The sequence below is a fragment of the Candoia aspera genome, chromosome 12, assembly GCF_035149785.1.
Source record: "Candoia aspera isolate rCanAsp1 chromosome 12, rCanAsp1.hap2, whole genome shotgun sequence".
NCBI lineage: Eukaryota > Metazoa > Chordata > Lepidosauria > Squamata > Boidae > Candoia > Candoia aspera.
In genome coordinates, this window is record NC_086164.1 from 11982916 (window position 1) to 11995790 (window position 12875).

The following is a 12875-nucleotide window of genomic DNA, read 5'->3' on the forward strand; positions in this document are numbered from 1 at the left end:
AGGAGCGGACGAGGGGCGCGAGAGCCGGAGATCCCCGCGGGGACGCCTAATGGGCCGATTCCATTTCAGCGGAATGACGCCACTTGGGTAGCATTAATTGCTCCAGGAAAGTAAGAGAAAGGAAGGAGAGAGGGACGAATGGAGGGGGGGGGGAGAGAGAGAGAGAAGAGGAGAGGAGGGGAGGGAGGAGGGGGCGGAGTTCCTCGCCCCTGCTTTCCCCCGCCCCTCGCTCCCTCCCTCCCTCCATTCACAAGCCGGCGGCGAGCGCGCTTCACATTCACAAAAACAGCGCCACGCGCCGGCGCCGCCTCTCCAGCTGGTTGGCTCCGCCCCGAGGGGACGGCCCTTCCCTGCCTCATCCGGAGCCGCTGCGCTTTCGCGGGAGACGGCGCGGCTTTTCCTCGCCGCTGGCGGCGTCCCTTGGCTGCCACCCGGGGGAGCGCCCGGCGAGACGCCCGGAGAGCGGGAGCGGCGTCGAGGTAAGCCCCCACCGAGGCGGGCGTCCCGGGAGAGTCGATCCGCACTCGTTCTCGCTGTCCGCTGGCTTCAGCCTTCCTCCGAGGGGCAACGCAGCCGCCCTCCGCCCCGGGCGCCGGGTTTCTCCGGCCGGGTGCCGAGGCAGGTGGAGCGGTCTTGAGCCACCCTGCGAGACCCTTCCCGTCGTGGGGGGGTGGCAGATTTCCTTGCGTGGTGCCGCTTTCCGCCTGGCGGAGACCCGACGGCTCCCTCCCGTAATCGGCCAGCCCTCGGACGCTTCCTTCCCCCCGCCGGCAGGGTTTTGCGAAACCCCGGCCGGCCTTTGGCGGGGGAATTTGCTCGGGGTTGAGGGGTGGCTTTCTTTGTCAGCAGCGAGTGGGAGAAACCCGACGACCTTGGCGCCCGTAGCGTCCTCTCGCAGCGCTGGGTGCTGGGCTGGGTGCGTGGGTGGGTGGGGTCGCTCCTTTCAGGGAGGGGGCGAGCCGCAGAGCTCCGGGGCTGGAAGGGGCAGCGACTCCTCTGTCCGTGTGAGTCCGACGGGGCTCAGGAGGAGACTGAGATGCCTCAGGCGAGCTTCCCTTCTTCGCCACCATCCCAGCCAAGGCTTGATCCGAATAGTGGAAAAGCCTCGATTCTGCTGTTGATTTCAACGGGTTCAACGGTGGACTATTAAACCCCTGGATAAAAGGAAGGTGGACTTTCCACTTCGTGGGGTCTTCCATTTTTCTCACCCGCCCCCCTTAAAAAAAGGTCCCTGGACTGGAGGTTGGAGCAAAAAAATAATAATCATAGTTTAGAATTAAAAACGTTGCAGCCCTGGGGGGAAAAACTGTGGAAGGAAGAATCAGAAGTGAGTGGAGATCTTCTGCCCCACCCCACCCATCCCCAGAACTGGAAGCAGGAGAATTTATGGCCAGAGGAGGAAAGAGATGCTTTGCCACTGCTACTGTTAAGTTGGGAGTTGGGCAATTAAATCCAGACATCCCTTCTGCCCACTGGGATATTTCCCCTTCCCTAATAATCTGACAGGTGTTTTCTTTTTAAAATAGTTATCCCGAATGCTCAAGAAGCGGCAGGGTGTATGGGTTTCTTCTGGCAAAAATCACTAAGAAATCATCAGTCTCTGACTATTGTGTGTAAGGGCTAGATGAAACTTCCATGTGTAGAGGCAATCTACCTTGGAATCATGGCTGGATGCCAATAGGACCTCTTTGACTAGGTAAGCTTCCTAGAGGTATCTTGGGCGACTGCTGCAGAAATTGGGTTGGGGGTTTCTTGGTGTCTTCCACCAAATGTTAAGGTCTTGGGGGATAGCAGGATTCCAGGGATGGGTCGGAAGGTGGGGATGTGGCTGCACCCAAAAATCGGTGCTCTTTCTTTGCCATGTTCTTTGCTATTCTAAGTATCCCCAAACTAGGCGAAGAAGATCAGCCCAGGTTTTGATAGTCGGTTCAAACTGGAGATAGGGAATAATTTGAGCTAGTTGAAGGGGGAAAACAGTTATCTAGCAAGCTGGAATGAGACCCATGGGTCCCCTGGGGCAGTTGGAAAGCAGGAAACTTGGAAGGGGGGTTGGCTGGGCAGTGGGGGGACTGGTCCAAAGCTGGATGGTCAAGGATGGTGATGAAACAGGGGGGAGACAGTTCTTGGGAACAGGCTGTTTGTGAATAAATTTGCAGGCTGTATTTTGCAAAAAGGTTAAAGAAAGGAAGCTTTTTGATTGCTTATCATTGACCACTGGCAGTCCCTTGGCTCTTAATAGTGAAGGTGTTCTGTTATAAAAATCCACTGGGTCTATTTACACAGTGCCAGCCCATCACTAATGCAAGCCAGCAAAGTAGGCTAGTGGTAGGGATTTGTCTGTGGCCATTCATGCTGCAGCCTTCCCCCTGTTCCCCCAGAAGAAGCTCTGGCTCTTTGGCAAGAGTCAAGAGCACCGGAGCTACTATTAAGCCTTGGACCCAGGATGCTCTGCCTGCAGCTAGTGGTTACATCAGCATTCATTGATTGGGAATTGCAGTTAGAGGAGTGACTGTATCCAAATTCATTCATTGGGACCACGCCCTCGTGGAGGGGACTGAGAGAGCATTCAAAATGATGCTCCTAGGAAAGAGGAAATGGTTCTGTTAGAAAAGTTGCTACCTGTTGATCTTCATAGCCGTGTCTGATGTAAATCAAAAGCTTGGGCTTTAGCTGGTTTCTCAGCCTGACCAGGTGGCTGAACAGTTGGCAGTGGCTGGGGTGAAAAAGGGAGGGAGGCCAACCTAGAAAATGACCAGGATGATTATTCTCCTAAACTGTCCTGCCACTGCCACAGGAAAATGATTGCTTGTACTGCGTGGGGTGGTGCATCTGTAGAAACATGCATGGGTTTGGCAGCAGAATCTAGAAATTCAGCCCTGTTAGCCAACCCAAAGCACGCAATGTGGGGTAGTTTTCAAGATGGGTGTGTCTTTGTGCTGGGTTATAAATTCATGGGAGCTGGTTAAGAGCGATGCTGGGGTTTAGACCTGCTCGGAGGTTCCAGTAGGAGCCCATTTGTGTAACCTCTGAAATGTGACGTGGGCTGTGTTCTGCAGGCAGTGATGTTGAATGCGCTCAGCACATGCTCGGAAGTGCTTCCCCCACTAAGAGATTGAGAGGTTACATTTCTGGACTCTACATTCTGTGGCTTTGGGGAGGGATGACCCCAACTAGCACTTCAGTTTGCCCCACCTGTCTGCTCTTGGGATTGCCAACACCACTGGTGTGTGGCAGTGTCTCAAGAAAGCAGGCAAAGCCGTCTCCCTGCCCTGTCTGCCGGGCACTGGTTTTCCTCCTTTTCAACCACTTGCTCTTTCCTTCTTTCTTTGCTCAGCTGCTGTGGTTGCCAACCCTCTTCTTCCCCCCCCCCCCGCTCCCCTCTTTCCTTTCACTGCAGTATCTATTTCAGTCTCTCCTGCTGGCTGGATTGAATCCTTCCCATTCGGAATGGCAAACAATTTATTGTCATTCAATCTTCTCTTTCTCTCTTCCCTCCTCCCCTCCGTTCGGTGCTGGAGAATCATGCCAGGTCTTAAAGGCTCTTTGGTTAATGCTCTCTGGGGCAGTGTGTGAATAGTGATGTTGTTGTTTTTATTGTTATTATTTTACTGAAAGTCCCTGAATATGGCATATCAACTTGTGTTCATCAGGTTGAACTACTGGTCTGTATAGCTCCATCATTCTTTACCTTGATTGGGGAGGGGGAGACGATCTCAGGAGTTGCATCTGAAGCTGTGCCCTGACTTCTGGGCTGCTGGTGGTAACTATACTGTATGGTCAACAGAGCTGGCACTAGTGACAGAGCTTCACAGCTTTCCTGATGAGCTCTAGGGCTAAAAACGTTACATTTTTCTTTGAAATGCAAGTAGTGACTTATCTACCAAGTGTTTTAGGTGTCTACCTCCAGGATTCTTCTGTTTGGACAACGTAATTGCAGAATTATGGATGTTGGGTTCTAAGTGTGGGGTTGCAACCATGTTAAATCACATTTTTTTAAAAAAATCACCTTTATGAGGTGCCTCTCCTTCCTTCTTCCCGCACCATGGGGAATCCCTGGATGGACTCATGCAACAGCTAAGCTAAAATGGGGCTGAATAATTTGTGATTCATGCTGTTATGGGAGCAGTGAGTGTACGATGACCATTGCACCAAACTGTAATATGGCTTGGTTGGGTGGCTATAATCGGGCTTTGCATGTTTTTCACTCCAGCCACTGTGATGTGTTAAGAGTATTGTGTGAACCCGGCCAGAAGTGGTTTATTCAGCATTGCAGGGTTAAGAAAACCATGGTTTGGCAAGGAGCAGAATTTTGTGTGATAAGTGGTGTGGTGTCATGCTTAAGTGGCTTAGGACCAGGGACACTCAGGTTAAGTCCGCCTTAAACTGTGGAAATCCAGGCTTGGTTAAGTTTGAACTAGGGCTGAGGACACCCCGGCTCAGCTCCAGTCTCCACATTGAAAACTCACTGGGTGGCTTTGGGCTAGTTGTGCTTTCCCAGCACAGCCTACCTCACAGGACTGTTGTTTTGGGGAAAAGCTAGGGGATCTCCATGTGCTGCCTTGCCTTTCTGGTGGAAAAAGAGATTATTAATCTAATAGAGAATACATATGAATAAATAAACAGATTGTATCAGTTTTTACCCAGTCAAGAACTCTTAAGTTCTTGAGGTCCTAGAACTGTAAGTTCTTTGAAGTCCTAAAGCGGTGTTTCCCAGCCTAGACAACTTTAAGATGTGTGGACTTCAACTCCCAGAATTCCCCAGCCAGCAGTGCTGGCTGGAGAATTCTGGAAGTTGAAGTCCACATGTCTTAAAGTTGTCTAGGCTGGGAAACACTGCCCTAGAGAGATATTGGCAGCCCATCCAGGCTACTTGACTCTCAGGTACAATATAGATTGGTAACTTAATGAATTACCATTCTCGATTAGTTTTCACCGCCCTTGCAGCACAGGCTAAAATGCAGCCTATATTCAGAATTTGGTTGAGTGCCAGGGGACTAATGACAACAGAAGTGACAAAGGACTGTAGTCTGCCTTGTCCATGGAATGGAGAAATCCTCCCTGCCAAATGGTTGAGTGGCCATGTGGGGCATTACTACAGCGGAGAAATTGAATGCCACCTGAACTGATCTCCATTTGCATTTAAGGCTGTTTTAAAGCCAGCCTTTTTTCAACTTTGCTCCTGTCTCTGGGTCAGGCACTCCACCGAAGAACTAACAAAAGAACCTGGAATTTGGAATTTTATCAATTTCCAAATATGCATTTTGTGATCTAATGGGAGGCATGTGGAGATCTTCTTTTTTCAATCACGGAGTTGCTCTTCCTTTGTGCTACCACCGCCGTTTTCATCCCCAACAGGGATCACATCAGCACGAGGATATGATCCCTTTTCTCTTTCCTTCTTCCCGCACCATGGGGAATCCCTGGATGGACTCACGCAACAGCTAAGCTAAAATGGGGCTGAACAATTTGTGATTCATGCTGTTATGGGAGCAGTGAGTGTATTAGCATATTGTGGTTATGGATTTGGGCTTAGTGCCCTCGGTTAATGAAGCAATTGTAGTTTGAGAACCTGGGTTTAACACTGCTTTGTGAACCTAGCCCTTCTGTGAATCCTCAAGGCTCTTTAGACGAGAGCCCTTTAACTCCGCTTACAGGTCAGCTATATTTCACTCTTACAGGTCCGCTGTATTTCACCCTGGGGAAGCACTCCACCGAGGGCTTCTAGTACGTGGTTCTTTGCACACCATGCAGAGGATATCGGAAGCTCCAAAGACTCACCAAAAGTGGGGGATGGGATGGGAAAATACCTACACCAGTGCCTTGCAACTCTAGATGTATCTCCTCCCTGGATGCAAAGATGCATGGTCGGGTTGGCCCCAGTTCTCCTTCCCTGTTGCAGACAGTCCTATTCCACCAACCACTTCTACTCAAAGTTATCTGCTCTATGCAGCCAAATCTCAAGGAAGAAATTCAGACATGGGCACGTGAAAGGAACAGAATGGAGTTGAGATGCACTGAGGTTCCTGTGTGGAAAGAAAACGGGCTCTTCCGTTAAGTTCGAGGAGGGAGGGGGCTAGGCCAAGATGCTTTTAATGGGAGGGAGGATGCTCCTCTGGTGCACCCACCTGTTCCCCTTGCCACCAGGGCCATCACCCTGGTTGGTCTTTTCTGGGCAAATCTTTTGGCAAAAAGTTATGGAAGATACAGCTTCTTCTCTTTTGTCCCTTCGTGCTCTAGGGAATTTAGGAGAATAGGCAGCAAGTGTGAAGAGGAACAGAGGTCCAGGAAAGCATCTGGGCTGGCTATAGATTGGAGAAGCGCATGACAATGTTGACCTCTGACACTGTCTCTGTTACAGGGAATGGGTTAAACAGAAAATGCTGCATGAAAATAGTAGCAAATGCCTTTCTTCCCAAGTATGTACCTTGATGGCTGCCTTTGTGAGAAACAGATGGATCCCTGGGACTTTGAATTTCTGTCCCTTTGCTTTTAAGGTTTAAACCTTTTCGAAGGATCGATTGACTGGCAAATTGGGAGAGCTGATTCTCAGCTTTGCATTGCCTTTTCATTTGCTCTGATGGTGGCCTGTGAAGGAGGAAAACAAAAAACGCTGCCCCAGATTCCTTTAGTGGTTCCCCCCAAATGGGTGAATGTGAACATATGTAGTTTTTCTGACATTGGAATGGGGATTAAATTGGTGCCTTAAACCTTGCAGATGCTTGGCATCAAGATTTTACCCTTTAGAATTCCTTGCTCAGTTTTGGAATGTGACTCCCTAAGATACCATGTAGAGCCTGGAACGGTCCTTAAGTTGGCAGATATTGTGCACCCCTGATGCAGAAGAATTCTTCTGCGCATGCAAACAGAATTGAGTACTCACCCCAGCTCAAACTAGAATTTGCCCCTTCCCTTTTTCTCCCCTCCTTCCATCTTGTTTGAACACAGAAAAGGATATTTTCAATGAATCTAAGCTGCTTGACTTTCTTTTATCTTTCCTTTGATGGGTGGAACACCCAAATTAGCCTTGGCTTTTAGCAATCAAAGGGAGATAGATCTTGATCTTCTGCTCTTCTTCAAGGTCAACCTGGCCAACAAAAATCAATCCTCCCACTGCTGTGCCTCTTCCTGTCGGCGGTGTGCTGTTCAAGGCAGCACCATCTCTTGTGTAATTTCATTAGATTGGACAACACTCTCTTCCCATTTCCTCCTTTCCTAACCTGGCAGCCTCCAGCTGTATTGGAACTGCAGAGCTCAAAATGGAAGGTTGTCATCTAAAAACCACCAGTGGGTACCAGGTTGGGAAGGCTATAGTAGAGAAACTTGGGCTTTCTCTAAGAAATTGAGAGCATCGATGGATCGTCTCCAATCAATTCCCCCACAAGTGATTTTTTTTTCTGTTCCCTGACAGCCTGAGGCTTCTGGACTGATTGATGAAGTTTTTCTCTCTCTCCCTCCACCAACCAAGAAGCCAAACCCAGTACACGACTGGGTTAGCATATTATGCTAAGCCATGGTTTTGGTGAAGCAGCCGTAGTGGCCTGGTTTATCCATAATACCAAAGTATAATCCCGGTTTATAGATAACAGCAGATGGGACTTTGCAGCTTAATGCAGCGGATGACCTTGGTCACATGAGTCTGCAGCTCCTGAGCATATTCTTCAAGTATTGTTCTAAGACATCCTTATAATTGATTGAGTAAATTTATAACTGATGGACGTCAACTCAACAGATGATAAACCATGGCTTGCAAACCAGAGCATGCTACGCCCAAACCAACTTCACCACATCTGGACATAATATAATTTGCAAAAAAGGTCCATCTGGGTTCTGACATCTCTTGGAGGCGTGTCATGGTAGGAGCAGTACTGTAGTGCTGCTGCGGGGAAAATAGTGGGCTTGATTTTGCCTGGATAGAACAGAAAAGGACCACCCTTGTTCAACTGCCCTGACCTTTCAGACACGGAGAGGAAGGAATTACATGATTCAAATTATAGTTCTGTTATTTCCTCACTGCAAAATGGCTGATACAGCTGGTTCTTTTATAGCAGCATCCTCGCTATCTAGTGCCCTAGTTGGGCGACAACTCCCTACTTGCGTGGTGGGGAAGGGCTGGACTATATGCTAGGCTAGCCTGAAATGGAATTTCTGGTCTGTGGATCAGGGTGTTATGGTAATCAGCTGTTTTCTTAGCCTACTGTGTGAACCGGGAAGTCAGGTTGAGCCAGAATATTTGCTTTGTTATCAAAGGTTGCATAATCAGAGAATTTGTCAACCTAGAATTAGTATGAAGTCATCCTGTGTGTCAATAGAAATGGCTGAATTAGTTCTTCCATCCAAAAGTTCTATGAGTACAAATAGCCCTCGGTTTACAATGGCAGTTGGGACCAGAATTGCCATCGCTAAGTGACACGGTCGTAAAGTGTGACATCACATGACTGCACCACTTAACGACAGCAGTTCTGGCAGTCCTGGTTGCCGTCCTTAAGCGAAGACTTCGCATGATTGTGACTTCCAACTTCCTGCTGGCTTCCTCTAGCTGGGTCGTGTCTGTGAAGCTTCTGTTGAAAGCCTATTCCAGGATACAGAATTATGTATCTGGAATGTCAAGATACGTAGCTGTACTTTGAGAGAAGCCTGATGTGTGTGTTTCAGCAGCTCTATGATTTTGCCTAGCACTGGAGGGGATTTTTTTTTTCTTGAGAAGATTGTACTTGATTTGTTCACTCTTGGGATTAACACTGTTGTTGTTTATACCTTTTGCTTCCTGTTCCTTCTCCTGTAGGACCTTCTGATGTTCCCTGTTGATTCCAGCCTTTCTGTTCTCCAAGAATGCCACTGGCATCCAGCACCACCGAGCACAGCCCTGAAGAAATCATGGACTCTGTGCCTGAAGAGTTCCAGCAGGTCCTTTCTATCAGCCAGATCCGTGCCACCCATGCCACCAATGACTACGTGGAGAGACCCGCCTGCAAGCAGGCCGCTTCCATCATTGCTCTGTCCCAGGCCCTGCCTGTCCATAAACTGGAGATGACTCAGGAACGCCTGGTGTCCTCCTCCGTCTTCCAGGAACTTCACTCCGGCCAACCACACCAGACTCTACTGTCCCAACAGCCCCTGAGCCACTCCAGCACAGCCAGCTCCATCTCCCACAGCACGGCCACCTCAGAGCAGCAGCTCCTCAGGGCCATCACCCCCTCGCACTCTGGACACTCCCTCACCCGGACGCAACCTCGGGCAAGCGACCTGAAGGCGGAAGAGCCACTGAAGGGGAACCCAGAGAAGTCGCCCGCCCTTCACCCAGGCCACCTCTTCATCTGTGAAGAATGTGGCCATTGCAAATGTGTCCACTGCGCCACTGCCCGCACCTTGCCCTCCTGTTGGCTCTGCAACCAACGTTGCCTCTGCTCACCGGAGAACCTCATTGACTATGGGACTTGCCTCTGCTGCGTCAAGGGCATCTTTTACCACTGCTCCTCAGACGATGAGGACACCTGCGCGGATGACCCCTGCTCTTGTGGTCCGGGCTCTTGTTGCACCCGTTGGGTAGCCATGAGCTTCCTCTCCTTGCTCATGCCCTGCCTATGCTGCTATTTTCCTACCTTCGGTTGCCTCAAACTCTGCCAGCGGGGCTACGATGCCGTCAAACGGCCAGGCTGCCGCTGCCAGAACCACACCAATACTGTCTGTAGGAAGGTCTCCCTGCCTAGTGGTCCCCCTCTCCCCAAAACTTTGGACAAACCAGTATGACTCCTCTGGGGAAGGGGTAGGAAATGGCTGTTCTCCTTGACCTCCTTTCAGCTCCCCTCTCTTGAAAGCCTCCAGCTGGGAACAGGGCAGAGACCAAACTGCTGGTTAGCTGCTGAAGTTCTCCTGGGAGGATGGCCATCTTTCTGGGATGGAGGAAGCCACGGGTCACTGTGTCCAAGCTGAGCTTTTTAGGCCTCACACATTTCGGTCATGGCCAAGGGTGGGTGGAGGCATGCACTAGTCATCTTGGACATCAGACTGGGTGTGGAAGGGGGCGGGAGGGTGGGGAGACGCAGTTTGTTATGGATTGGCTCAGGAGTGTAACCTCCAGAATGCCTTATGAGTTGACTCTTCTGTTGGGGTTCCAGAAAAGAGGTGTTGCATCCAGACATTATGGCATCCTGAGGACAAGGCCATTAGATAACCCAGTTTTCTTTTTCGTTGGGCTGCCGTTGCTGTCTCCCTTGCATTGGACTCTTCCATCTGCTGTGCACAATTTGCTGATGAGAAGAGGCTAGTAGCCTGAAGCATTGAAAATGCTTAAGGGAACAGGCACTTCTGCATTTCTGCAAAACTGTAGCAAAGTACGGTTTCCAGAAAGGGAGGAGAAAGATGACAGGAGTGTTTTCACTGGCTACAGTGAAGTTAAATAGTTTTGGTTAGGTGGCAAAAGGATGGCAGAGAATGATGTGGAGCATCTTGCACAATTATATTCCCTGGAGCCGAAGATGGATATAGCTTGAGGGATTCTGGACAGCCTAATTATCCTTGTTTGCCTTTAAGGCTAAAGTTGGCTCTTTTTAGAGACTGTAACCAACCAACTCCTTCTGATGTCCTACCTGCAGATGCCACTTCTGAAGCTGAGGTGCCTTTCCCTGCTCCTGGCTCCCAGCATAGAGGTTCTATTTTGGGGTGTTACCAAATCATGCCCTGCTCTACAAATAAAAGTGACAACACTTTTAAACTTGGCATCCATGACCCATTTTTTTTCCTCTTTGAAGCACTGAATGGGCACCAGTGGAAACATTCAAGAAAAGGAGAGCTTGTGCCCATTTGCCTGGGCTTGAAGAGTTTCATTTTCAATGAAAATGGAGCTTCTAGTTCAAGGGGGGCAGGAACAGTCCTTCAGCTGCACCATTGATCTGATGCATGTTGGTATCTGCTCCCTGCCTGACCCAAGCACCTTGATCCCACTTGGTTAGACACAATTCCTGAAAGCTTTGCACTGTATCTAGGCAATGCTGGATCTTTGGATTCAGGGAGAATCACAGCTCAGAGGTAATAGACATGCCTTTGCATTCAGAGAGTCATAGATACAATCCCATGTGCCTTGAGGAAGAGTGGAGAGGGTCTACCTCATTTCCTGGAAGTCTGCTTGTTGGAGTAGCAGAGATACTGCATCAACTAGGCCAAGACTGAAAGGAATATCTGTGTTCCTAGCTGGCATGTCCCTGAAATGAAGGCGCTCTTCTCAGGATGTGCTTAATTCAGCTAGTAACCTAGCCCAGTGTGGCAGCACGCGATCACGATGAATGGGTGCAAATCCACCAGCTTCCTACACAACATCACTGGCATCCTGTGATCTCTTCCTGCAGGAAGGCTGGCAAGGATTTATGACCTCCCTAGCCACTTCCCCACAGCCAGGCAGTCAGCATGAGGTGTGACTTGACTGGGTCACCGAATTCATGCCTGGGCAGTGGGTTCTGTGCTGCCTATCTTGTCAATGAGTTTTGGGATGGAGGGCTCTGTTTTTCCAGGCACCCTTTCCCTCCAGCTGTTTTTGATAGGGGCTAGGCAGCATGGCCTACAGGGGGAATGTCCAACCAGAGGGTCTGACTGAAGCGGTGTGTGACATCACAGCCCAAGTCCCGCCCCGTTTGTACATGTGTTGTGACATTGCATGCACATCCCAAAGGGGTGGAGGTTTTGGTGTGACACTACTTTTGTCATTTTTGGCACAAGTAGCTGAAGCTATGAACATCGGGACTAGGTAGACAAAGTTGTTCAATGGTTTAGCGGTCCCCACCACTTGGCTGATGTAAGGAATTAGTTTAAACTTCTGCAAGACTTGGTTTATTTGGTGTTAAACCTTACGGTTAGGTGACTGGGTCAACAACTCATAACCCATTGATCCAGTTGTAGGAATAAGGCACAAGAGTAGGGAAATAGTGGAAATGAGACCATGTCCACCACATCGTTCAGTAATAAGGACCTTTCTTATTGCAAGCTTGTGGTTGATTTTTCTCTAGACCTGTTGATACAGGGAACAGAAAATGTGCTCAGCTTCTTGGTTTAATCACATTTTGTTGAGGCGCCCACAATATGGTGGATTTGCACAGTACAGTGAGCCGACAAACTCTGCAAAATCCCATTATGGCTTAGTTGTGTTCACCTGGCTTAAACTGCACATATCTACCATTACAGTGTATGTACAGCAATCAGGGGACCTAAGTGTTTTAGTCCCATCTGACCTCTTCTCCACTGAACCAACTTCAGCACATGGGTCCTGCCAGATGCCTTGACAATGACCACATTTGACTATCTTAGACCGCAAAACCCAGACCAAAACTTTTTTTTTAATTTGGTTTTTTTGTTTGATACATGCCATAAATGTTTGGACAGCAACTTGGTTACCTGGAGCTATTTCTTCCTTCTGAAATAGCCATTTAAAACATCCTGTCGTTTCTTCTCACTGCCTTAGAACTTGTTTTGGTGATTTGCGGCTGTGGGTGTGCATGCAACACACATACAAGAAATCCTACAATGGTTTAGGGCTACGGAAAAATGCAGCATAGGCAACTAGCTGCTCTGATGAATGTCATATACAAGATTTCATCCTTGCTGGTCCATTTTGTAAATGCCAAAGCCTGGCCTTTAGTTCTGTGCATTATGCCAACTTTGGATCACTTAATTCATTACAAAGCTACTTTCTAATGTGTTTCTCAACCTCAGCAACTTGAAGATGTGTGGACTTCAACTCCCAGAATTCCTGAGCCAGCATGGCTGGCTCGGGAATTCTGGGAGTTGAAGTCCACACATCTTCAAGTTGCTGAGGTTGAGAAATACTGTTCCAATGATACAGTTTCTTGCACTGTATCAAAATTGGGGTGGAGGAGCTGACCAGAGTC

General features: G+C 49.0%; 1 protein-coding gene across 1 annotated transcript; it reads left to right on the forward strand.

Annotated features, from left to right (window-relative positions):
- The first annotated feature begins 392 nt into the window (after positions 1–392).
- Positions 393–11930, forward strand: SPRY3 (sprouty RTK signaling antagonist 3). The gene is made up of 2 exons (XM_063313641.1): positions 393–479; positions 8783–11930. Exon 2 carries the CDS (start codon positions 8830–8832, stop codon positions 9745–9747), a length of 918 nt encoding a protein of 305 aa, XP_063169711.1. The 5' UTR covers positions 393–479; positions 8783–8829; the 3' UTR covers positions 9748–11930.
- The last annotated feature ends 945 nt before the right edge of the window (positions 11931–12875 follow it).

Bases quoted from the DNA above. Each gene is read 5' to 3' on its own strand.
- SPRY3 (XM_063313641.1), top strand. From the start codon at position 8,830: ATGCCACTGGCATCCAGCACCACCGAGCACAGCCCTGAAGAAATCATG.